General features: G+C 54.5%; 1 protein-coding gene across 3 annotated transcripts in view; it reads right to left on the bottom strand.

Annotated features, from left to right (window-relative positions):
* Nucleotides 1-270: 270 nt before the first annotated feature.
* The window catches only part of RAMP1 (receptor activity modifying protein 1), a 48,111-nt gene continuing 22,385 nt past the window's right edge, over nucleotides 271-25,996 (bottom strand). For all 3 annotated transcript variants that reach the window (XM_034655495.1, XM_034655496.1, XM_011233579.2), the window contains one exon: nucleotides 271-840. In XM_034655495.1, the coding sequence (XP_034511386.1) occupies nucleotides 585-840 (256 nt within the window). In that variant the 3' untranslated portion in view covers nucleotides 271-584. The remainder of the gene's footprint in view (nucleotides 841-25,996) is intronic.

Raw genomic sequence — 25,996 nt, 5'->3', positions numbered from 1 at the left:
GAGGGGCCTCAGCAAAAACTGAGCAAACCGGGCCTCACCCTGTCTGCGGGCCGCAGTGCCGGAGCCAGCGGTTCCAGCTCCTGGGGGGGGGGCGGCATCAGAGTCCCACGGGGCCTCTCCGGGGCACGAGCGCCTCGGCGGCCCTCCATCCCCCCCGCAGGGCCCCGGGAGGGCCCTTCTCACAGAGGCACATGCCATGTGAAGGGGCTGGAGTTCCTCCAACCTTCTCCCCTCAGTGATCCATCCCCAGAAATAATGACGCGGCCCGCATTCGGGGACATCCTTTTAATCACAAACTACTTATCCAGAGTCTGGTTTGACGTTGGGACATGAGGAGACAGAGCCCCAGGAATAGTGACGGTTGTGCTCCCGCTCCCTCCGAGCACCCGGGATCCCCACTCCGGTCGCTTCGACCTCCAGCCCTTCAGGGTTAACGCCTGTACCGCAACCACCCCGAAATCCTGAGAGCTCTTCCTGGGGAGAAGGGAGGGGGTTGGGGGCCTGCACTACGTAGGGCCCCGGAAGCTCTCCCCAGGCCAGGCCGGGCTCTCGGCCTTCCCGCCTGGCCCCCCGGGGCCGAGCGCCTACACGACGCCCTCCGGGCGCTTGCTCCGCCAGACCACCAGCGCCGTCACCAGCAGGGTCACCAGGATGGGCACCACGATGAAGGGACAGAGGATGCTTCGGGGCGGGTCCCGCACGGCCCTGCCGGACGCGGGGCAGTTTCCGAAGTAGTGCCGGTGCACGGCCACGAAGAACGCGTCCACCGCCGCGTTTGGCCAGAAGCAGCCCAGCCGGTCGGCCACTTGCCTGGTGCAGTCTGTGAGCTCTCCGTAGCTCCTGCAGGCGGAAAGGCAGCCCATCAGCCCCTGCGCGGCAGAGGGCCACGGGAGGACCCAGCTGGGGGCGCTTCACCCTGCCCCCACCGCGGCAAGCACCCCACAGGTCCAGGCCCAGTGGCAGCGGCCCAGGCTCTAGGAGAGGGAGACCCTAGATGGTTCGTAGGGGCTCCCCAGATGTCCTGCACATGTCCAGACCTTGGAAGGTGAGCTGAGGCTTAGGGACGTCCCTCCCTGCTTCTGGGGTTCCAGGGATGGGGATGCCACATGCAAGGGCAGCCTAAAAGGCGGCCCAGTCAAGCGTGCTCAGACAGCGGCCTGGGTCAACAAGCCATCAGCGCACAAATCCGCAGCCTCTCCAGCCTCACCCCATGCACGCCCCTCAGCCTGGAAGGCCGGGCTCCCTGTGAGGCCTTATCTCCCAGCCCCCATCTTCCCACTCTCACTGGCGTTTCCCACAGCGCTCACCACCCTCCATCATACAGAGAAACATATCTGTTTTATTTATCGGGTATAAGTCCCATGAGGACAGGGATCTGGTCTGTTTTGTCCACCTCTGTAATCCCAGTGCCTGGAAGAGTACTTGGCACGGGGCAGGCACCAGTCGATTGTTTTTTTCTTTCTTTGTTATTGTGGTAAAATTTAAACAGCACAATTTTATTTTACTATTTTAACCATTTGTAAGTGTCCAGTTCGGTGGTAGTAAATACATTCATGCTGTCGTGTAGCTGTCAGCACCGTCCATCTCCAGAACGTTCTCATCTTCAGAGACTCTGTCCCCACAAAACACTGACTTCCTATTCCCTCTTCTGCACCCAACCATTCAAACTTTTGTCTCTGAGGGTGACCGTTCTAGGGACCCCGGGTAAGTGGAATCGTAGAGTATTTGTCTCTTTGTGACTGGTTTATTTCCCTGAGCGTAGTGTCCTCAAGGGTCCTCACGTAGCAGGTGTCAGAACCTCCTTCCTTCTCAAGGCCGAGTCACATTCTGTTTGCACCTGCTTCATTTTATTTATCCGTTCTCAATGGACACCGGGGTGCTTCTGCGTTTAGCGACTGTGATGAGCACAGCTGGTTCAAACATGGGTGGACAAACGTCTCGTGAAGACCCTGCTTTCAGGTCTCTGGGGTGTACACCCAGAAGTGTAATTGCTGGATATGGTGGTTCTATCTTTAATACTTTTTAATAAATGAAGATTCAACTCTGGGGGAAATGAAGATGTAGTTTCCAGAAGGTGAGTCCCTTCTGCTTCTGCTTACCAGGTAGCTGCTCTTACCTGAACAATAAGCAAAAAAAAAAAAAAAAAAAAAAAAAAAAAAAAAAAAAAAGCCAAAGAAACTAAAAAAAATGATGTGTTTTCTGGAGTCCATCAGAGACTGCCAAGCAGTGAAGTAACTTACTTCAAGGTGGAGCACTGCAGGGACTGTCCCACCTGGGGCAGAGCATGGGAACAAGACACAGCTGCCATACCAGACGTGGGAAGAAATGCACTTGTAACAAACTGCCACAGGCCAACTGTGGCCTCGAAGGTCAGTTTGGAATTTCTGGAGCCCCAGACACACTGGCGGTTTTGTGACTCACCACTGCTTCCCAAGAGGCTCCAGCGGGTGCTCGTGAGAAAGTTGAGGGGCAGGCAGGAGACTGGCTGCCACATGGGGCCAGGCACAAACACTACACATTTCTTGAATACTTCTCACATAAGAATTGACCGCCTTAGACCCCTGGAGGAAGAGCAGTGGATTGTGGCGAACAGACCCATAGCCCTTCTGACATTCCCAGGCCCTTCTGTCCTGGAAAGCAAAAGCCTGAAGCTGCTGAGGGAGGGATGGTACAGCCTGCCAGCCCCAGGACACAAGAAAGATGCTCTGTGGATAACGGAAGGATAGGGGAAAATACTCTTTTCCCTTGGGAGAGCAGCAGGAACCCATCCTGGGCCTAGGATCTTGCATGATACCAAACAGAGGTCTCTTGCCATTGGCGGGGGCGGGGGGGGGCAGGAATCTCCCAGCCAAGACCCCACAGACGCGGGGCAGGATTTGGCCACCACAGGGAGGTGCCTGAAGGCATGGGCCTGTCTGAGCTGAGGCTCTGCCGCCAGGATGGACCGGGCACAGAATAACAAGCAGTAGCCGTCTGCAGCCCAGACGAGGTGGGGAGAGACCCACTGTGTAGCCCAGGCATGCAGGGTGGGACACGGCACTGAGGACACTTCCCCAGCCCCAACTCTGAGCACAAGGCAACGGCGGCCCGTTGTCAGAAGTATGGAGGCCTGTGGCGCTCCGAAAGTAGCCACAGCAACCATAAAGCCCAAGCCCAGCCCAATTCCCGACAAGATTGACTCACACCCCACCCTAACAGCCTGGCAGAAGAGGCTCACCCATTTCCAGATAGGAACACTAGTTACCTCGGTCTCTGCTGTCCCATACATGAATGTCCAATATTTGACACAGAATCATGAACTTTTCATTCCAAAGCAACAGAAACCAAGCAACCCCTTGTCAAGAGATATATCAATCAACAGAATCAGACAGTGGAATGACCCAGATGTTGTAACTGTCACACAGGGTCTTCAAAAAGATGAATATGATAAAGGGTCTAGTGGAGAAGGCAGACTAGACACCAACGGAGAATTTCAGCAGAGATGCAAGCTGTAAGAAAGCCGGCGAGAAATGCTAGAAATCAAACAAACAAACAAACAAACAAACACAGTATCAGGGAGAATTGCTTCGATGGGCTTATCAGCAGATGTGACATCTGAGGAATGAATCAGTGAACCTGAAGGTAGGTCAGTAGAAATTACCCAAACAGAAACACAAAGAGAAAAAAACAGAGCATCCCTGTGGTGAATTAATAACACTGTCAATGATATCAACTCCAACTTGTAATCTGAGTCCCAGGAGGAGGAGAAGAAATGGGGCAAAAACATATGTGAAGAGATAATGGCTGAAAATTTTCCAAAAATAGTGAGATATCAGATTGCAAATCCAAGAAGTCAGAGAGCCCCAAACAGGATGAAAACCAAAGTGACAGCAATAGCCAATAAACAACCACATAGACACATCAAGTTCAAACGAGCCCCTGAAAGCCAAAGATAAAGAAAAAAAATTCAAGAGAAAAAATCCTAGAGTCTGTCGAGAAAACAGACACCTACAGAGGAGCGATGACAGGATGTCAGCAGACTTCTGACCGAGACTGTGCGGGCCTGGGGACAACGGGGTGACAAAGTATTGACAGTGGTGGTGGGAACACACCCCCGTCTGCTCAGAAGCCCATACCCAGCAAAAATAGCTTCCACACATGAAGTTGAACTAAAGACTCAGAATAAAAGAAGCTGAGAGAATTCATGGCCGGCAGATCTGGGCTATAAGAAAGGTTTGAGATCTCAGTCAGAGGAACATAACAGATGAAGAACTCCATAAACAGTAAAAATGAGGATCTTTAAAAGATACTTTTCTGATCTTCCTGATTTTTGATCTAGAAAGTGAGTAAATGGAGCAGAGGCCACAGATCAACATAAGGCGGCTGGAAAAGGCTCATGGAATGGCCGGGGTGTCTCCAGCACCCCGCACCCGTCTACCGCAGCTCCTATGACATGGCCTCTAAATCGCAAAGTCCTGTTTCCCCTGCCCTGGCTGCTTTCTGGGTCACTGCAGCCAGGGCACGGGGACCGTGGGCCCCCTCAGTCCTCGCGGGAGGACGGGGTGCGGGAGGCCCCGGGAGGGAGTGAGCAGGCTGAGGCGGCAGCAGGCGTGGTGGGACCCGTGCCCACTGGGGTGTGCAGTCTTCCCAAGTGAGCACGGACTCGCGTTTCAAGTAAAAACAGAAGTGGACAGAGCGGCCGGAAGTCATGCCAGGCTGGTCTCGCCGTGAGGAGAGACGAACTAGCACAGATCGTCAGCCTGGCCCGGTAGAAGCTGAACGCGTCACATATTGTTAACACCCAAAGTCCAGCCTTTTGGGCTGGTTGTTGATCGGCCACAGGCTTACGTGTTATAAACGTTGGTTTGAATGACTGACTTCTCCCCTGCCTCAGGCCCACCTGACCCACCTAGTTAGCAGGACCGGTGACGGGCAGTCGGTCCTAAACCTTGTCCCCCATCCTCTGCGCCTGAGGGGTGGAGTGGGGATGTCCCTAGAAGGACGTGTTGCCATCTCTGGGCTGGCCAACCAGGACGGGGAAGAGCCCCTGACCTAGGAGATGAGACTCCTCAGACCCCACGCTGAGGCCACGCGGAGGGTGAGCCTCTGGTGGGCTATTCTGGGCTCAGGCACTTTCTCCTTGAAATATTATCCCTCCAGTCTGCAAAGCCACCCCCATCTAAAAATATCTCTAACATGCAGTCGGCCGTCCACATCCTGTTTATTTATACAGAAGTGACAGCTGAAACTTCCAATAAATATTTTGAGCCCTGTCAGCAAGGGTGTGATAAGAGAATTTCCCTCAGAGGGCAGACATTCTTCTCTTCAGTAGAACATAGTACTGACTGAAGGGCCCAAAATAATCACGAAAAATATTCTTGCCTTAACCCTCTATTTTCAGGTCTCACGTAACTGAACAATTATCCTTTTTTTTTTTTTTTTTTTTTTTTGGGCTGAGACTTTCTATTCTGGGCCCTTAAGCAAACTTTGCTTGACATTTTCCTGAACACTATGGTGGGAGCTTCCAATATGTTTGGGACCCAAGTCAAGGGCGCCATGACATGTCTTGTTGACAAGAAGGCCGATGCCCATGGATGCCCCCGGCAAGTGGTCTGCTCTGGGGACACCTGTGGTCGGTGTTGCCCCCCACCCAGCCCTGACTGGCCTTGATGTGGGGTATCCGAGTCTGGGCCCTGACACCCCAGAGACTTGGATTCAAATCCCAGCTCCACAGCTTATCACAAGTGATCCTGGGGCTCTCACGTCCCCTATCCGAGTGAGCCTTGGCCTCCCTGTATTCCGATGAGGAGACCACCTGGCAGGGTTACAGGTGGATCAAGTTAAATAAGGTTAAGGGCCCAGCATACAGCAGGTGCCCAATAAGTGGATATTACTTCATCGCTTCCTCCCAGACAACTGGCAAGTGGCTCATGAAGTATACGCTTCTTGTTCCGTCAACTTGAGCAAACGTTGACGAGGCAACACGTGTCTCAGCCTCCACAGTCTGAGGAGGAAGCACTTTTGGGCTCAGGTTTACTTCATCTGCCTCAGTATCTGCCCCACCTGTCTGGGATCACGTGTGGCCTCCAGCGGCTCTGCACACCCCCTGTGGGAGGGGAGGCGGAATGCCAGATGACATGGGGGGGAGGCTTTCAGAGAGCTGGAGAGGCGTGTGGGTGGGTGCGAGACGCAGAGTGAGATCCCCGTGACGCTTGGTTAAACAGCTCTTCTGGAAATCCAAACAGCTAACACGCATCTGAGAAGACATTTAACCTCACTATTAAGAAAAAAAGAAGCAAACACCCAGATTTAAAAATAAGAATGCTCAGTGCTGGCGAAGGTGTAGTGAAATGAGGCAGGCACTTGTGGCATCACTAATAGATAAATTGATAACTTTTTTTGAAAAGGAATTTGGCAGTATGCGTCAATGACCTCACAACTGGGGATACCCCCTTTTTTTATGATTTTATTTATTTATTTGACAGAGAGAGACAGCCAGCGAGAGAGGGAACACAAGCAGGGGGAGTGGGAGAGGAAGAAGCAGGCTCCCAGCGGAGAAGCCCAGCGTGGGGCTCGATCCCAGAACGCCGTGTTCACACCCTGAGCCAAAGGCAGACGCTCAACGACTGCGCCACCGAGGCGCCCCTGGGGATACCCTTTGACCCGGTAGTTCTGTTTCTGGGAATTATCCTAAATTAATAACATAGAATGCAGACAAAAGTAATGTAAGGAGATGTTCACTGCAGATTTGTCATTATGAAAAATAGCCAACAGTTGGACAGTGGTGAAAGAAACTGCTGCTAAAAGCCTCCCCGCTTTGCACTTCTCCTGTGGGCTCCCAGCCCCACCAGCAGCCTTGACCTACCAGCTCCAGCCGCAGCCTTTCAGGAGGGGCGAGGCCACCAGATGGCGCCCCTCCTGGGCACCTCCTCTCCTTGGTCTCCTCCCCTGGGGATGCTTCTCTGTCCTGCCACCTCCTCCCTTGCAGTCCAGGCCCAGGACCTCCCTCTGGGCTCCTGAACCTCTCCCCTCCATCCGCAGCCTGGCCTGTCCCCGTCCAGAGGCTCCCCTGTCCTCGCTCCCTCCCCTCTTCAGGGAGGGGCGTCCACACTCTGAGGCTCCTTGCCTCCTGGGCCAGCTGTGACCCTCCCCACCCCCATGTGAAGCTCCGTTCTGTCCACATCCAGCTGTCAACACACCTGACTTCCAGGTTCTCCCTGCCTCAGCCCCATCACCCATCACCTGGGAAACCTTGCCCAGCCCCTGAGGTGTCATGAATTTCTTCTCACCTCCTCCAGAGGTGTTCCCTCCCCTCCTGTGGCCCGGTCACTGTGCCCAGCAGTAGGCAGAAGTGATTTGTCTTGGTGGGTTATTACAACCCACGTTGCTAATACCAGCTTCCACTTCTCTGCACTAAATTTGGTCCAGGGGCCTTGGCCTCTCTGTACCCCTTCTCCTTTATCCCACTCAGCTTAGCCAGGGATGGCCATCAAACCCCTCCCTGCTTTCCTCTCTTCCACACCCTGGTGCCCAGTTCACTACTGGCTGCCTCACCCCTATCCTCCCCTGACCCCCAGCCCACTGTCCAATTCTTAGCACCTTGTTTCATACCTACAATGCTTCCCCATGCTGAATTCAAAAGGCCTCGTGTGGCTCCCACCCTCAACCATGTCCTCTCCTCCTCGCTGGTCACAAGCTAGCTATGCTGGTGATGTTTCTGCCTCAAGATCTTTGTACTGTTGCTCTTTCTACTTAGACGGCTCTTAACCCCATCTTCACAAGGCCCATCTCTGCTCATCCCTAATGTCGCTTCCTCAAAAAGGCCTCTTGGCCTCCTGGTAAAGTGGCGTTTCCCTCATAGACGTATCACTTTGTACTTAATTCATGGGATGGCTCACTTGCTGTCAGTCTCAACGACTAACCTGCAAACACCACGAAGGCAAGGACAGCATGAGAAGAAAACAAAATCCTGCTTATCCTGTTCACCGGGGTCACCTCAAAGGCAAAGGGAACCAAAGCTGAAGGAAGAGAGAAGATGGGGACGGGGGGCCCGTGGGAGGGGTGGTCTCCGCAGCACGACACAGCCCCAGGCCACAGAAGTGCGCCAAGAGGGACAGGCGCCCTGGGACATTGTTTTGAGAGCTCCCCCATGCACAGACAGCCTACAGATGTGGGAAGCACAAGATGGAGTCGACCACTCCTTCACATCGCAGACTGCAACCCCCTTACAGGGCTGAGCAGATTAAAACTAGAATAAAGCGAATACACTGTATTCAGTGATTTCATGTGACATGTCTGGTCTACAGGTTATCAACCACCTTTTCAAAGGACATGGATTTATTTAGACAGCAAAGAAAAATGACAGATTCCCACAATGGAAATCATACGTCAGTAGTCTTTGACTATAATATTAAAGAGCAGAAATTAGTAAGAAAAAGATAAATTTAAAAAAATCATCAAATCTCCAGAAATTAAAGAGACTCACACAATCCTGAGGTCCGGCGAGAACTTGACAATGCATTTACATGCTATTAAGAACACGATGGCAAAACTACCCGTAAAAGTTAAGGGGATGGCGCCCAAACTGAATCCTGAGAAAAATCCGCTGTCGCAAACCATCTTATTACTAAACAAAAACATGAAAATACATGAAGTCTCCAAATCAAGACATTTTTAAAAAAAAACAACAAAATAAATCTTTCCAAAGGACAAATCATCTAAATGCACTAGTAATTGTTAAAAACTAATATTTAGCGATATTTTTAGAAACAGTAAAATGAGTGAGCAAACATAATAGCTGATTCTTCAGAAAAATAGTTGCAGTGAAGCCAGCCATATAATCTATATGGCTGGATCGCATAATCTAGAAGAAATTAGGGATGGGATGCCTGGGTGGCTCAGTCGGTTAAGTGTCTGCTTTGGGCTCAGGTCATGATGCCAGGGTCCTGGGATCGAGCCCCATGTCAGCTCCCTGCTCAGTGGGGAGTCTGCTTCTCCCTCTCCCTCTGCCCCCCACCCTCCCGCTCATAATCTCTGTCTCTCAAATGAATAAATAAATTTAAAAAATCTTTTAAAAAAAGTAGAAAATCTGAGAAGAAACATGGAAATGTTAGTAGAGAATTACTTTCACAAAAGATGCTAGACTCAGGAAGTTCTTTCAAATTCTTAAGATCATAAGAGCAGCTGTTGAGCTCCCCAGGTCTTTTATTTATTTATTTACTCACTTACTTAAAGATTTTATTTATTTATTTGAGAAAGAAAAACAGAGATACCGAGAGACAGCACAAGCGGGGAGGAGAGGGGGAAGCAGGCTCTCTGCTGAGCAGGGACCCCAAGGCAGGACTCGATCCCAGGACCCTGGGATCATGACGTGAGCCAAAGGCAGATGCTTCACCGACTGAGCCACTCAGACGCCTCTGCCCAGGTCTTTTAAAGAGTTAATAAAAACCCTGATCCCAAGCCTCTCAGGATGGCATGCCCACATGCCCTGGAGCCACAGATGCCCATAGACGTCCTCCACTCACTTATGAACAGACACAAAAGTACACAGAGGACACTAGCAGATTTGAGTCAGTTGCACAGGACATCCTAAAGCAAGGTTCATTTCAGGAATGCTTCAAACTACGAAATCTCACTCCAACCTGTCAAAGGGAAATGACATACGGCCATTTCAGTACCAGCTGAGAAGGCATTTGATAAAATTCGACATTCATTTCTGATTAACAAGAAAAAACCCTATAAAACCACCAAGAGGTTCTTCTCTTAATGCGAGAAAACTCTCTCCCACACCAACGGCCCCCGTCAGGTTCATTACTGGAACCCTGGGGGCATTTCCATCACAGGGCGATCGGCTGACTTCGTCTTCCAGTGGTCAGGTCCGTCCTCTCCCTTGTGGTTTCCGTCTCTGATGTCAGGGCTCCCACCCAAGACTCGGTGTCACGCGGAGCCTTGCCACAGCAGGGCGGGGCTGCCACCGCGGGGGCTGCTTCCTCCGGTGACAAAGCCACAGCAGGCCTCGAGGGAGTGTGCCGGGCCAGCTCATCTCTGCAAAGGGCCTCGGACCCCAGACCCAGGGGCCGGCGGCCGTCAGGGCGGCTATACCCAAGCCCATGGGGTCTCTTTCTCCCGTGGACACACGCGCAAGTGAGCCAGGAGGCCGCGCGGGGCGGGACAGCTTTTGTTTTTCTTGGTGTGGGGGGACACGAAGGACGTCTCGTTCATGATTAAAAACATTTCGTTCCACCGGCATCGGCCTGGGAGCGTGTGCTGGGCCCGGGGTCCAGGAGGGGGGCGGCGTGTGGGGCTGCCGAGCCTCCTGTGCACCTGAACTCACCCCACAGCCCTGCGGTTGGCAGCCGGAGCGGGGAGCTGGACAGTACCCCGTCAGGCCCCCCGCAGCGGCAGGTCACACAGCCAACCACGCCGGGCATCTGATGGGGCCGAGGGCCTGGAGCCCCCGGGCCTCTGCGGGCCTGGGCCTGACCTGCCGGAAGGCTCGGACAAGGCGGCTTTGGCCTTAGTGTGACCATTGCACACAAACGGGTACTTTCAAACGAATCTTTCCAAGGTTCCTCCGACGGTTTATCTCCTTATGTTGTAGAACAGGGACCCCGGACATCTTGGCAAACTCATGTCCCCAGGGGGCCCAGGGAATGAGCAGCTCCAGGCCCGTCCATGCCTCACAGCGTTCACGTGCACGGACTACGAGGTTCCCACCAACATGCTGAAGACCCAGAATAAACCCGCTGAATGGGGGAGGTAAAGTCCATGTCATGTCTTTGGTGCCGGCTCCTGGGCTCGTTTACCTCCCTGACCCCCGGGCCTGGCCGAGTGCCATTTCCTCAGAAAGTGAAGAATATGAGTAGAACAGAGAACAAACAGCCCTGGGAGGTTCCAGGGAAGAAGAGGAAGGCCAGTGGAAAGCAGCTGGTATTTTCTCTGCTGGCTAGGACCCAGCAGTTCCTCAGAACCGCCCACCGCCCATCCAGGACATGCGTCAGCTGATACATAGCAGAAGGGGTCAGGGGAGAGCTGAAAGGCCTGGCCACGCTTGGACAGCCCTCTGCGGCCTCCTTGGGGCGATGCTCCCCCTTTCCATCCCACTGGGCCTTGGGCTTCTGGTCTCCTGGCCTCCCACCCACGGAGACATTCCACAAGGGAGAAACGCAAGCCAGGGGTCTGGGGTCATTCCAATCTGCTGCCTCTGGGGGCAGTCCCCTCTCAGCCAGCACAGACAAGGCCCAAGGGCCCTGCCCCTGGAGGTGACCCCCACACCCCCATCCTAACGGCGTGCGGCAGACACTCAGCCTTGGGAGTCTGAACGTGGCCCCTCTCACACATTCTGGTTTCTGTCTGCTCGAGACCCACGGTGGCGCGACCTGCTCCATGACCCCTGGGCCAAAAAGGGTGTCAGGCTCCTGTTCCGCAGAGGAGTGGTTTCTTCCATGCCGGCTTCCAGAGCAGGGTGGCAGGAGAGGCCACCATCTCTCCTCTCGAACCCCCCAGCCCCCTGCCCGTGGATTTGTCTTTCCTCCGAGTCAGGACTCGGGCCTGGTGCCTTTGGCGCACACGCCCTGGCTGCGTCCTCTGAGCCCCGTGGTGCCCTCCCCGCATCTCCCACCCATCCCTCTTCATCCACTTGCAGCTGCCTGTTCGCTATCTGTCTCCCCACCGGACTGTGATGCTGGGAAGGGCAAGGCGGCTCCTCCCAGTTCCCCGTGGAACCCTGGCCCTTCTGTGGGGCCCAGAAGGGCTCAGGGCACAAGGCTGACGTGTCTGTGACTCTGGAGCCCTTGTTCCCTAAGCCTGGGCCAGGAGGGAGAGGTGGTGGAGGGCGCTGCCCCTTCCAGCCTGCGGTATCCAGGAAACTGGGCCTCCCTGCCTGGATATGGGGTCTGCAGGCAGGCCCAAGACCCCCAGACACACGTCTCATAAGCACAGACCCACAGTCCACACACGCAGAGCTCTGCATTCCCGCACCAGCCCCGGAGCCCGCCCTTGGGCCTGGAACCCGGAACGCACTCTGGGGTAGCAGAGGGGCACTCCCTGGGAAGATTCTTCAGCTCTGCATCCAGGCTGGTTGGGGAAGCAATGTGTGGGGGCCACGCCGTGCGGGGGGCCGTGTGCAGGGCCTGGAAGCAATGTGTGGGGGCCATGCTGTGCAGGGGGCCGTGTGCAGGGCCTGGAAGCAACGTGTGGGGGCCATGCCGTGGAGGGGGCCGTGTGCGGAATGGGGAAGAGCACCCCCTCGTCCAGGCAGGTTGTGGAGTTTCAGCCTCCACCTTGGCCAGCCACCCTGTGAAGGCTATGACCCGCCAAGCTGCAGTGTGTCCTTGGGCGAGAGACTTGGTGTCTCTGAGCTGTGGTATCTCCGTCTGGGAAGACCGTCCCAGGGCTGAGCTGGACACCAGGGAGCCACGGTACCAGGAGGCCCCCCACACCCCCAGACCCATGGGGAAAGCACCAGTCAAGCTGACTGCTATCCATTGAGGGGACACCAGTGTGTCCTGTGTTTCTGGGAGATTGAAATGGAGTTTGGTGGACAACACAGAGCTTTGCCGCCACACCAGGCACCTCTAGACCCAGCCCTGGTTTCCTGAGCCTGGCACTAGTTGGGCCACGGTATGGCTCGAACCCCTTCCTCTCCGGGGTCTGCAGACAGAGTGTTAGATCCTTAGTGGCCTCCTGGCTTCCTCAACGGGGCGCAGCCTGCAGAGAAACACCCGCGGGTGTAGGAGCCGGTGGGCCTAGAGGGGGACGGGGGACCGCAGGGTGCCGTGTTGGGAGATCAGGCTCTGGGGACCCCAGGCCACAGAGACACGGAGGGAGGGGGTGCACCCCTCTGGCCGCCCTGCTGTGGTCGGGCTGGTCAGCCTGTGCACCAGGGGCAGTGGGTTCCTGCTGGAGCACATGCTGCCAGGCCCTGGGGTCAGGCCAGGCCCAGTCTTGGTTCCCTCGGCTATGGATGCCCCGTAACTAAGGAGGCCACATGGGAGCCATCCAGGGAGCTGCGGGTGTGCAGAATGGGGACCTGCTTAGGTTCGGGTAGGACGACCACATGCCCCCCATTGCTGAGGGCAATGGTCTCCACCCAGGACTGCTGACGGCCTGGCTCTCTGCCCTTCACGGGCCTGGAGATACTGGGACATAATCCCATAGGCTTGTTACCCCATGAAGCAGCTTTGGGGACCAGCCTTCCTACCCTCTCCATACAGACAAGTGAGCTGCGGAGGTGGCCCACGGGGGGATTCCAGGTGGCAGCGAAGGGGGGGCCCAGGGTCTGACCCATGTCTGCTTGGCTCCTCCATGTCGGCGGCCACCTCCCCTGCTCGCCCCCAGAAGCCCCTTTTGGGGAGAAGGCACCCCGGCCACCCCGTCCCCCCCGGGCCTGGCCTGCTTAGCCTCCGTCCACGGCTCCTGCTCGTGGCTCGGTGCCGGGCAGCTCCGGGCACCCCTGCTCACGCCGGGAGGAAGCAGAGGGTTCACAATCCATCCCCGGCTCCGCGTGCAGCCTGCTTTGGCCGCAGACACAGCGCCCGGGGTGCTGCCAAGCCAGGCTCCCCACGGACAGTGCCTACCAGGCGGGCAAGGGCATGGTGCCTCTTCTGAGAACAGGCTGGGGCAGGAACCAGGGTCTCGGGGTCTGGAGCTCAGGGACATGAATCCACAGTTGTAAAATCCAGCAGGCGTCGGAGAACCCAGGGAACTGTGGCTGATCACTGAGCTGTGCCCGCTGTGGCCCAGAAATCAGTGTGACCCCCGCCCTTGTCCTTGCTGTAACCCCCAGGGAGGTCTGGGACTCCCGTGCAGACACCAGGTCCGGGAAAGCGAAGCTGCCACTCCCCCCCTCGCTGGGATGTGGGGGTGTATGTGTCTGAGTCCCAGGATTAGATGGACAGCGGGGGCGCTATATTTGGACACTGACACCCCAGGACATTACCCTCGCGAAGCTATGCAGGCCACGGGAGGGAAGGGCTTTTCCCTCCAGCCCACCCTGGTTCCACTGCTGTCTGTCCCACCCCGAAGACCCTTTGTCTCCGTGATGCCACCTTTCTCAGGGACCCCACTCAGCCCTCCCCCACAGGGACGCCTGCGCCGCCCCCCCCACCCAACATCCCACCCATTCTCGGCCCCAGGCCTATCACATTTGGAGCTCAGGGCACCACTTAGTGGGGGGAAGGGTAGGGTCTTGGAACATTCTACACCCCGGTGTCCCGCCTGGCAGTGAGAATCCAAGCACTGAGCGGTGATGTGTTCACATGTCAGGGGGGCACAGTGGTCGCTGGCTGACAGCAAGGTTGAGAAGCCCCCTCTGAGGTGCCACTCCCTGCACACACGGCACCCGGCCACCGGGGACCCCACAACTGTCGGGGAGCCTCTGCCTCTGTCCTGGAAGCCCCGTGAGGCCAGGCACCAACGGTCTCCCCTGCACTGGCCTGGAGGGAATGTGCTTGAGGGAAGGAAGGAACACTCATCTCCCTCCTGACTTGATGGGGCTGCTGAGACCCTCACCCGTGGACCCTCCATCTACTCCCAGGGCTCACCCTGAGAGAGAAAGAGGGGTCCCCAGAGGCCACAGTGCTGGGAGGCAGTGTGGCCAGGTCCTGAAGCCTAAACCCTATGGGGCTGTGGCTCCAGGAGGGGGTGAAGGTCCTGCCTCCTGGGTCCCCACCAGGCACAGCATGGACCCAGCCCCTGTGGAGTCCGCAGCAAACGGCCAACGCTTAAATATCTGGTTCTGAACTCCTCATGGTACCCACGTGCCCTTACCTAACTTTTTGAGGGAGAACCACAATTGGGACAGGGAGGAGTAGCCACCCCGGCCCCCGGCCTGGCAGCATCCCGTCCCGTCTCCCTGCGAGCATGTGCTCCCACAGGCAGGGAAGCCGCTGCCACCCACAGCAAGAGAGAAGCTTCCAGCCATCCACAGCTCCTTCTCTGTGGCTCAGAATCAGCCCGGGCAAGCTTGCACCACGGAGCAGCCCAGCGCCCCAGGACGGTGAGAACACAGAGACAGAAGCAGCACAAGGACCTGTAGGCCCACCGGGCTTTCTGGAGGGCGTCCTGAAGCTCCCCCTACCGGCACCGGGACAAGCTGGAGGAGAGGAACCAGGCATTGGTGCCCCCTGGCAGCCCCTGTCCCTGGGGGCCCTGGCTGTCCAGGGCCTGAGGGTCTGTTTTGGAAGCTGCCCAAAGGCTCCCTGAAGGCAGCCCCTAAGCAGTCATGGGGCTCTGGGCCCACATCCTGCCTGCCCCACGCCGTCACCGTCCCTTCTCTGTCCCTGTCTCTAGCCACCTGCAAGCAACTACACTGGAAAGAAAAGGTCACATTTAAAACAGAAGAAACCATCTCTGCCTTCTCCGGTGACATGATAAAAACCCAGAGACAATGGAACACCAGCTACACCAACTTCAGGAACAAGGCTGCTCATCGCAGGTATATTTTCCTACCAAGCTGTCACTCCTGTAGAAAGGCAGCTTTCTAAAGCCCCTGAAAAATTTCTGACTCCTGAGAACGTATTAATCATACTGCTCATTTCTAGGATTTACTTCAAGCAGTCGCCAGAATTTAAAAGGTACGCGTGAGAGGGAATGAGTTAAAAATAGTAAGACATGCTTGCATTCACAGCCTATTTGCAAAGATGTGTAGCCAAAAGCCCGATCAGACCAAGGGGTATTGCTGACAAAAGTCAGAACCACGCGGGGTGAAGAAGAAAAAATAGAGGATGGAAAGGAGAAGCAGGTTTTAGAAACTTAAATCAATGAGGAGACAAAGAGAGAGAGACAGCCTCTGGTTCTTTCATGGAGGGGAAGCCAGGATATGTGGTGACCCTGTAAGAAAACCAACACAGGACAGAACGTCTGTATTTCACATTTCGCAGCTAGTTGAGTGACAAAGAGTTTTCCAATTGTCAACCTCATTGGAAAGATAAAAGACAGCACATTTTGACAATGGGAAGAAAAAAGAAATCAGCGTGAAAAAATCAAGACAAAAAAATGGAACACCTGAAGGTTGAATGGAAGGGACACGCACGAGGTCGTTTTCTTGGTGATGAGGCTCATGGCTCTCCCTGCAACATACGGTTTGCAGGAGACACCAGAAGAGGAAGATGAGGCGAGAGTGAACTTCAAGGGGCCACAGACTGGTGTTTCAGTGCTAACACGAGGCCAAGAACAATGTCGGGCAAAAACTATCACATGTGCCGAGTCATAACCTTAGCTCCTGGCCGCTCCCAGCAGCAGAATACCGTGGCATCGAAACGCTACAGAAAGAGTGAGATCCACGTGCCTAGAAACCTCAGAACAGTGACACAGAAACTGAAGAATCCACTCCTCCATTATCAAGCAAGAGAGTGTTCAGGAACATGGGAAGGAGGTGACGAGCCCAACAGCGCGGAGGTCACTGCTGTTTCGTGGGAATGAAACGGGATAAACAGAACATGCTTCGTTTTCAAGGACTGGTGGTGTGTTTACAGAAGGTCATGTGCGAGATCTCAAAGAAAATCTCAACAAAACACGGAAGCAGAAACCATTCACTCTCTGTTCTCTCGCTCTAGCAAGAGAAGAAGAGACTAAGAACCAAACAGAAATACATTTGAGAATGAAAATGAACTTGCCTAAGGAAAAAGCTGTCTGATACAATGAAAACACAGACATCTCAAAACCTGCAGAAAGCAGCAAAGAAGGTCCCGAGGGAGAAGCCACACGGCCTGAACTGCTTTTATTAGGTTCAAAAAAAGGTGAGAAAAAAACGATGATGCAATAAGCATCTAAATTCGATCTCCTGAAAGGAGCAAGTGTTTTTTTTCGGAAAGGTAAAAAGAGGGAAAAGTGAATGATGAAAGTTAAAGCCAAAAAAGTTTTAAAAGACATTGCTATGTAAAACCTAACCCGTTTTCTAAAGACCTGCGAGAAGGGGCAGGATGAACAAAAAAGTGGGTCTTGTCATCTCCCTCTGCTGACTGACGTGGCCTCTACACAGACAACACAAAGGACGAGGAAAACACAAAGATTAAACAACATTTTGAATATAGAAGATCTGAAACGTTTAAGGAGATAGTACGCATCACTACGTTCTCGGGAAGAATGTGAAGAATGCAGACCCGAGGAGCCCTGCTGAAACACAAACGGGGAAACAAGAAACAGAAAGCCCAAATGAACCAGCGAACTAGAAGAGCCCCTCCCCCACACGTGCAGACCAGACGGTTTGCGTGATGTGTTCGTTCGCACTTGCGAGGAAGAGAGAAATACCACGTCACATAAATTATTTCCCACTCTTGACCCCTGTGGTTAGCTGAGCACATATATTCCATCAGGCAAATGGGACCCTAATCCTAAAAGTTCCAGGAAACTTCTGTAGAGGGAAATCAGGAGATGTCAAAGAAGCAAAATGTTTTATGCTCATTTTACTGGGGAGGAAACAGAGGCCCAGTGAGGTTAGGCAGTGATGGGATCGGCAGGATTGCTGCGAGGGGAGTCCCACTGGAGCTCTGTGCCTGGTCCGCTGTGATCGTTCTGTACTAAGAGCTAAGCGACAGCATGTGCAGCGACAGCCAATGAGTCCCGCTAGGCCTGCTGCCGTCCCCAGGACACAGGGGCCAGAGATGCTCGCTGTGAGGAGGACCCCTGAGTGCAGATGGCACTTCTCTGTTGACCGACTGGTGACTGGCCATCTCAATTAGAATCTCAATATGACCTCGTACGGAACTTGGCAGAATGGTTCTTCATTCTTTTGGAAAAACAGGCAGAAAATATATCAAAGAAAGCAAAACATAATGTGAAATGCAATGAGAAGGACCACACTAAGAGAGAATGAGATCTTCTAAATTGTAGAAAATATTATGGAGCCATGGTGATGGGAAGGGAGGGTATGGCCCCAAGACATAAATAAAAATTAACTGAAATGCTTCCAAAGCACACAAGAACATATCATGTATTAAGCTACTGTAACCAAACAACGGAGGTCGGAAATAGTATTTGACAAATCATGTTAGCATCACTGAAGTAGGAAGGAAATAAATTTTAATTCATGTCTTAATGTAAACTACTCACTGTGTTAAGAAGAGAAATGTCATTTCAAAATACAGAACAACTCAATAGAAACGGAACAATGGGGGGCCATATGACCCCCTCGAAATCGTGACAACTGAGTTTCTGGAACAGACAGGACCATGTCCAAGTCACAGAGCTCTGAGGAGTCAGGGCACACATGTAAACCGAATAATCTCTCACACACGGGACACAAACATCACCACAGTAAATACAAGGGACAGGGGAAGAGAACGTATTTAGGACAAATGACAAATGGCTAACTTCTACCATGTTCAGGAGTTTGTAAAACAAGGTTCACAATACTCCCAGTGACTCAGAAGAGAAGAGGCTAANGTTACGGTCAGACAATTTGCGCTTGAGAAGCAACCACCTGCAAACAGCTGTAGGACAACAGCTTCTCCTTCCCAACAGCCATAGGCGGGCACATTACCAGAGAGAAATCGCACCCAAACTTGCAAAACTGAGGTTGTACAAACTCAATACACAGAAACGTGAGGAAATAAAGAGTTTTGTATGCTGCCGGTAATATAAATTAATACAATTCTTTAAAAGGGCAACTGGGAGAGCAGCTCTTTCTGCGCACAGGTCCTGTCCCCGTGCTTTAATAAAACCACCTCTTCACATTAAACAAAATAAAATAAAATGGCAACTGGACAAAATCTATCAAGAACCGCAGAATGGGGGCACCAGGGTGGCTCAGTCTGTGAATCGTCTGCCTTTGGTTCAGGTCATGATCCCAGGGTCCTGGGATCGAGTCCTGCATCAGGCTCTCTGCTCAGCGGGAAGCCTGCTTCTCCCTCTGCCCCTCCCCCTCTCCTGTGCTCTCTCACTCTCTCTCTCTCAAATAAATAAATAAAATCTTAAAAAAACAAAAAAGAACCACAGAATGTTCGTGGCATGGGCTGTAGCAAGTTCATTTTCAAGAATTCTAAAAGAAATTAGTCAAAAAAAGAAGTAAGGCTGTGTGTAAAGTTCCCAGAGCCGCATCATTTATAACAGTAAAAACCTGGAAACGGCTCAACAGAACAGGATTGCGAAAATCAGGATGTTAATTTGGCCGTCAGGCGCTGAGCCGGGCTGCATCCAGCTGGCCCCGCGCCGTGAGGGTAAAAACTCACCTCTTGCTACTCGAAAGGAGTGTATTTTTAAGAAAGCGGCTTCTCCGTTTCTTTAGCTGAGAGAAGAGGGAATGCAGAGCTAGAAGGTACCTGTCCCGGACGCGTCCAGGGCACCCTGCGCACAAGTGCCCAGGGCTGAAGTCCCGTGAGCCACTGGGGGAGAAAGTCATCCTCAAAATATGCGTGGGGCAGGCAGACAGCCACCCCGTGCCACAGCTCCCCGGGGGCCCTGCCGCAGTGGACCGAACGTCACTGGCCCCGAGACTGCCCAAAAGGTGGCCACCAACAGAATGACGGAGGAATGGACGGGTCCTGGGGAGACCCTGGGGGCAGGAGGAGTGCTAGGCTGAAGGTCTGCAGTGGGGGGGGGCAGCACTGGGGGGAGCAGCGGCTGTGACCCCCACCCTGCCATACCCACTGCACCAAGCTCGACACATGTGGTGTTGCATGTCCCCTNCCCCCTGCCCCGTGCCCCCTGCCCCCCTCGGGGGGCACAGCCCTGGGGGGGGGGGGGGGCGGCGCCTGAGAGCAGGCTCGGTGGAGCACCGCGTGAGCCAGCCCGGCCCCCCTCCCCGGACTGCAAACTCCTGTCCGCACAGCCTGGATGTTTCCAGGGCCTTCCTGGCTGGGTGGAAGCAGGGAGTCACAGCAGTGAGTCCAAGGCGGAGGCGGGAGTGGAAGGCGAGTTGCTGCGGGTCCCCGTCACCAGGATCCGTCCCACCTGCCCGCTCCTGCGCTCCCAGCTGGGATCTGTGTAGTGTCGCCCTGCTGCTGACCTTTTACACTGTGACACATGGGCCTGACTTCATCCCCATACCGAGGGAGGAGCTGGGGGAGCAAGGCAGTTCATCACTCAATGGAGACGGCTGTCACAGCAGGCGTGGCGCCACGGCTCCACGCAGTCACCGCTGTGTCTGGGGAAGCAGGCGTGCCCTCTGTGGCCACCAGAAGGACCCGGGGAGGTGGATGTGAAGGGACGATGCGGTGGTCTCTGGGCATGGAGGAGCGAGGGCCGGCGGTCCTGCTCCCTGGCTCCCAGCGTCCCCCCACCACATGGGACTGCTCGGTTTCTGGCCTCTGCAGACACACGTTTCTGGGAGCTTCCTCAAGGAGGAAGGGGGGTTCTTCCTTCCCATTTCCTAAAAGCCTCCAGTCCAATAGGTGGCCATCCACAGACCCTGCGGGGCTCATCATGAGAGCCCTCCCCAGAGCAGGCATACAGGAGGCAGCCCTGTGAAATGCTGCTGCTGCCTGTGAGGGCTTCCCACCCCCCAAAATGCAGACAGCTCCTCTGGCTGCTGGGAGCTCCGGGCCCAACTCAGGGGTCCAAGTCCCCGCCCTCCACGTTTGCACACCAAGAACACTGGAGGGAAGGCTAAGAGGCGCGGAGAGCTGTGAGGACCACAGCACCTGCCCTGGCCCTGAAAAGCTGTGTCTACACCTCTTCCCGCAGGGCCGGAGCACCCCAGTGATGCCCTGGGCTGGGGAGCAGGAGGGATGGACTCGGCAGAACCAGCCTCGCTCCAAAGGGCAAGCTGGGCCACTTTCCTAGGACAGCACCCCCCTCCCTGAAGGCCTCCAGAAGTCAGGATCCCTGTGCGCCTGGGCTCTGCAGACACTGGAAGGACCCCCACCCTCCCGAGCCAGGTGGGCAGAGGGGCGGGGAGTGGGCACGTGGGCCAGGGCCTGCAGATGAGAAGGGCGGCCGAGCGCTCGTGAGCACGGGGCGGGTTCCCGCACACATGCCTTGCTGCACGGATCCGGAGCCAGCCTTGGAGCTCACGGCCGGGTGGGAGGCCCCCGTGGGGGTGGGGGGGCACAGGTAGCCAGCGGGCTCGGGAGCTCCCTGGGCGTGGCCCGTCCCGAGACCTCAGCCACGGCCACACGGGAGGGTGCAGCCAGGGTCCCTCCGAGGACGAGGACGAGGACACAGCCGCTACCCTGGAGAGACCTCTGTGCCTGAAGAAGGGTGCCTCCCTTTCACTTCCCGTTGGGATTCATAACAAAAGCAGCTGCTCCAGAGCTGCCTCCGAGCCCTGAAGAATTTCCTGACTTGACTCTTCGAAGGGAGACACACAAGAAGGCTCTTTGTTCCAGCAGCAGAGGGACGGGCAGCCCCGGGAGAGGCCGTGCGGGGGGCCAAGGTGGGTAGCTTGGGGCCCCGTGCTCTTGGCTGAGGTCACAGCTCTGCAGCGGTACCCTAAACATCTGCTCTGTGTCCTTCCCTTAACACTCCGGGCTGCCCCCCCACTTCCCAGGGCTGGAGAGCCCCCCTGGGAATTGGGGTGCTGGAAGGCTCGCCAGGCCCTGCACAGGGTCTGCACGTGGGGAGGGACCCCAGGGAGGTGGGCCTGGGAGATGCTGTTAGCAAGCTGCTGGAAACTGGGCCAGACCGGCCAGCAGTGACACATCCAGAAGCTTCACGGCCGAGACAGGAGGGGCCCCTTGACCATTGTGAAGGTGACGTTGGGTTCTCTGATGACTGGTCATGGAAGGATGACGCACTCCCCTGGGACCCAATGACATCTTCCCCTGCCCGAGGGGACTCCTAAATCCACCCAGCACTTTTTGTCTTGGGGAGAAAATCCCATATGCAGTCACTTCAAAGCCAAGCATTTCCTCCTGAGTTTCTCATGTTCGAGATTCTTCTCCCTCTCTGTTCTGCTCTTTCTCTCCCTCCCCAAAACCCACAGGAACGTCTCTGGAGATGAGAGTTTCTGATGACACATTTTCCCATGTTCTCTGTAGCTCCCCAAATTAGATTATATTCCCAGTTAATACATTAAATGACATTATATTTCCACTAGCTGACCAGGCCTGCAGTTTAACAAGCCAACCCTGGGGAAATCATGGGCTTGGTCTGGCGCCTGGTAGGGGTGGGTGTGGGTGTGGGGACCTGCCCTGCTGAGCCCATCTGCCCTGAGGGGACCTGGGACCGGGACAGGGCAGACACCTGGGGAATCTAAGAAATCCCAAGCGTCCCCAAACAAGAAAGGACTCTGGAGCAGCCCTCAAGCCACTCTCAGGACAGAGGAGCAGGGGTCACGGTGCAAGGCCAGGCATGGACCGATTTAAATCAGAGCCATGCGGGACAGCTAAGGTCCCAGGATAAGCTCCATTACAACCCTTGAAGTACAAAAACAAAACAGACCCACAGTCCCAGGGCGGGTCATTGTCCATTTGCTGGAACACGGCCTGAATGCTCTTGCCAGCCCTTTGCTTTCTGTCGAGGTCTCTATCTCTGAGCAATGACGCATGGTACTGCTGAGAAGTACTTCGCAAATGACCCAGTGTTTCCATCCAATGTCCTAAGTGAAGCAGGGCCCATGAGGTCTCCGTCTGCTCTGACACAAGAGGTGGCCCTGCGAGCCTGGGGGCCAGAGAGCCAGCTGGCATGAGCAGCCCCCCATGTGCCCCACGGTGGGTTCTGTCCCCGTCTCCTGCGGAGCGTGCATCCTACAGAAGGCTGGTGGGCTCACGTTTGTCACCTGGGCAGAAGGTAAGTCTCCTTTGCCATACAGCTGCTCCAAATCCCAAGACAATTATATGGTTTCACTCATTTATGGAACGTTAAGAACTAGGAAGATCGGTAGGGGAAGAAAGGGATAAAGAAAGGGGGGTAATCAGAAGGGGGAATGAAGCATGAGAGACTGTGGACTCTGAGAAACAAACTGAGGGCTTCAGAGCGGAGGGGCTGGGGGAATGGGATAGACTGGTGATGGGTAGTAAGGAGGGCATGTATTGCATGGTGCCCTGGGTGTTATACACAACTAATGAATCATCGAACTTTACATCGGAATCCGGGGATGTACTGTATGGTGACTAACACACACACACACACACACACACACACACACACACACACACACACACACACAAAGAAAATCCTCTGACTTCGGAGTAGAATCCAGGACTTCCCTCTGTCCTATCAGAGCCACCTGCAGGCCCAGCGCAGCTGCTAGGACAGCCATGACCTCAGGCCACAGGCAGCAGGGAACTCTGGCCTCGTGCCTTTGAGTTCTCCACCCGCGGCATTAGCCTAGGGCTGGATCCCAGACCCCAGCGACTGCCCAGGTCTGCTCTTGGGACGCCACCTGCACCCCAGGGACAGGCCCTGGCTGCACTCGGCTCAGGGAGGGGTCTCTCCCAGCACCTGCACCCTTTGTCAGACACCTGCCTGGCCTGCCGTCCTCCAGCCGGGCCTGGGAGAATTCCCTGGGACCAGCCTGCGGTCCGGCTCTCTGCTTGTCACTGCCCCACCTTGGGGGTCCTGCTGCTTTGCTGGACACTGTGTTCTGTCATGGTGGTGGCCCTCCTGCTTACACATGGAGCTCTTCCACCCGTCGCCATGCCCAGTCTTCTCTCTGGGTCCCTCCTCTCTTCCTGCACCCAATCACCTGGACAAGCTTGTCTGCTCGAAGATGCCCCGGACCTCTACTGCTCCAGGAGACTCTGGAAAGTCTGGCTTTGGCTTGAGTACCAGGCCTGGTAGCCCACCGCAAACGGACCCCACCAGGCCCACTGGGCATTGGCAGCAGCTGAGATGGTCATTGAAAGCCATCAACCACCTCCCATTTCTATAAAGTCAGGGCGTCCACATCTCCTGAGAATCAGGAGGGAGCCATCTCGTACCCCCGGGGAGAGTCAAGAGCTGAGACTTCGGAGACGACAGATGCTAAGTGATTGGCACCATGCCTAGCACATAGTAGGTGCTTAATAAATGCTAGCTGTTATAATAAACTCTTTCCTTGGAATGAGGTGACGATAAGTAAGCATCAGTAGGCAGTGAGGACCCACTGACCGTCCTGGAGGAGAAATTCCTGTTGTAGATACACGGAGTACGGAGAAGGCTTGAATCAGGGAGCGCTCACAAAGGCGCGGGCAGAGCATGGAGGGAGATGACACAGGACAAAGTGACATGTCAGCTCACTGGGGGCAGAGGTGGGCTCATGAACAAACAGGACAACTGGGCAGCTCACCCGGAAGGAGACAGTTTGCTTCCTAGCGTGCGGCCCCCCAGGATGAAGTCCAGATGCGCCAGCGGTGGGGACGTGCCCCTGAGACAGCAGACCGAGGGGAAAGCATGAGCGGATCCCCCTGAACCCCGGCGTGGGGAGAGACCGTCCAGTTGTGACTCAGACGTGGGGGATGACACACTAATGCGCACATGAAAACAAGGTGACGTGGCAGCAGAAACACCGGAAACAAAGTGGAACAGCTAACGAGCTGGGAGAGCACATCTCACACGCACGGCAGACAAGGGTCTAATGTCTCCTCTAACACGGAGAACTCTCTAGGGGCGCCCGGCTGGCTCGGTCGGTGGATGGAGAGCCACAACTCTTGGTCTTGGGGTTGTGAGTTTGAGGCCCAAGTGGGGGTAGAGATTACTTAAAAATAAAATCTTGAAAATAGAAATAAAGAACTCTTTAAAAAGGACCGGAAACCTGATAGAAAAGGGGAGNCTTTAAAAAGGACCAGAAACCTGATAGAAAAGGGGAAAAGACATGAACAAACATTCACAGAAAAGAGAACAGAAGATGAACTTGTCACTGGAGAAACGCAAACCAACACACTAGGGAGGCCCCGTTTCTGGCTGAGCAGGAGGCGAGGATTCACGCCTGACAGCATGGTGTGTGGACGGGCGGCAGGAAGCGGCTTCCTCATGCTGCGGGTGGGGCTGCCCGCTGCCGGCCCTCCCAGGGGGAAACAGGCCACACTAAGCACAGCGTGCTCCCACCTCACACCCAGCAGCCCGGTGCCCAGGGAGCTGTCCTGGGGACACAGCTCTGACATGAGGATGCATACGCACAGGGTCATTCCCTTCAACATTCCCTGAAATAGGAAAATACTGGGAAAACCAAATGCCTCTTGATGGGAAAGTGCTTGGAAAATTATGCACAGAGCAATGTTATCCAGCTGCAAAAATGAGTGACGAAGCTCTCTATGTACTGATAAGAAAGGATTTCCAGCACATACTGGCAGGTAAAAAAGCAGTGCAACAACAATATCTATATAAAGGTCTGGTATCCAAAGTCTGTAAAGAACTCATCAAACTCAACACCCAAAAAACAAACAATCCAGTCAAGAAATGGGCAGAAAACATGAACAGACATTTCTCTGAAGAAGACATCCAAATGGCCAACAGACACATGAAAAAGTGCTCCACATCACTCAGCATCAGGGAANATTAAGGGGGGCACTTGAAGAAATGAGCACTGTGTGTTGTATGCAACTGACCTCTACCTCTGAAGTTAATAATACAAGTATATGTTAATTTAATTGAATTTAAATAAAAAATTAAAGAAACATCTATAGTATAGTACAAAAATAATCTATTGTACAGGATAACAATACCTATAGCATAGCGTAGTAAGAATATCTTTAGCATAGAGTGGTATAAGAATATTCATAGTACGGTGTAAGACTATCCACGNCGCAGACCGAGGGGAAAGCATGAGCGGATCCCCCTGAGATCGTCCAGCTGTGACTCAGACGTGGGGGATGACACACTAATGCGCACATGAAAACAAGGTGACGTGGCAGCAGAAACACCGGAAACAAAGTGGAACAGCTAACGAGCTGGGAGAGCACATCTCACATGCACGGCAGACAAGGGTCTAATGTCTCCTCTAACACGGAGAACTCTCTAGGGGCGCCCGGCTGGCTCGGTCGGTGGATGGAGAGCCACAACTCTTGGTCTTGGGGTTGTGAGTTTGAGGCCCAAGTGGGGGTAGAGATTACTTAAAAATAAAATCTTGAAGATAGAAATAAAGAACTCTTTAAAAAGGACCNGTATAAGAATATTCATAGTACGGTGTAAGACTATCCACAGCAGGGGCGCCCTGGTG

The sequence above is a fragment of the Ailuropoda melanoleuca genome, chromosome 2, assembly GCF_002007445.2.
Source record: "Ailuropoda melanoleuca isolate Jingjing chromosome 2, ASM200744v2, whole genome shotgun sequence".
Classification (NCBI taxonomy): Eukaryota; Metazoa; Chordata; class Mammalia; order Carnivora; family Ursidae; genus Ailuropoda; species Ailuropoda melanoleuca.
This window is presented reverse-complemented; position numbering and strand designations above follow the sequence as displayed.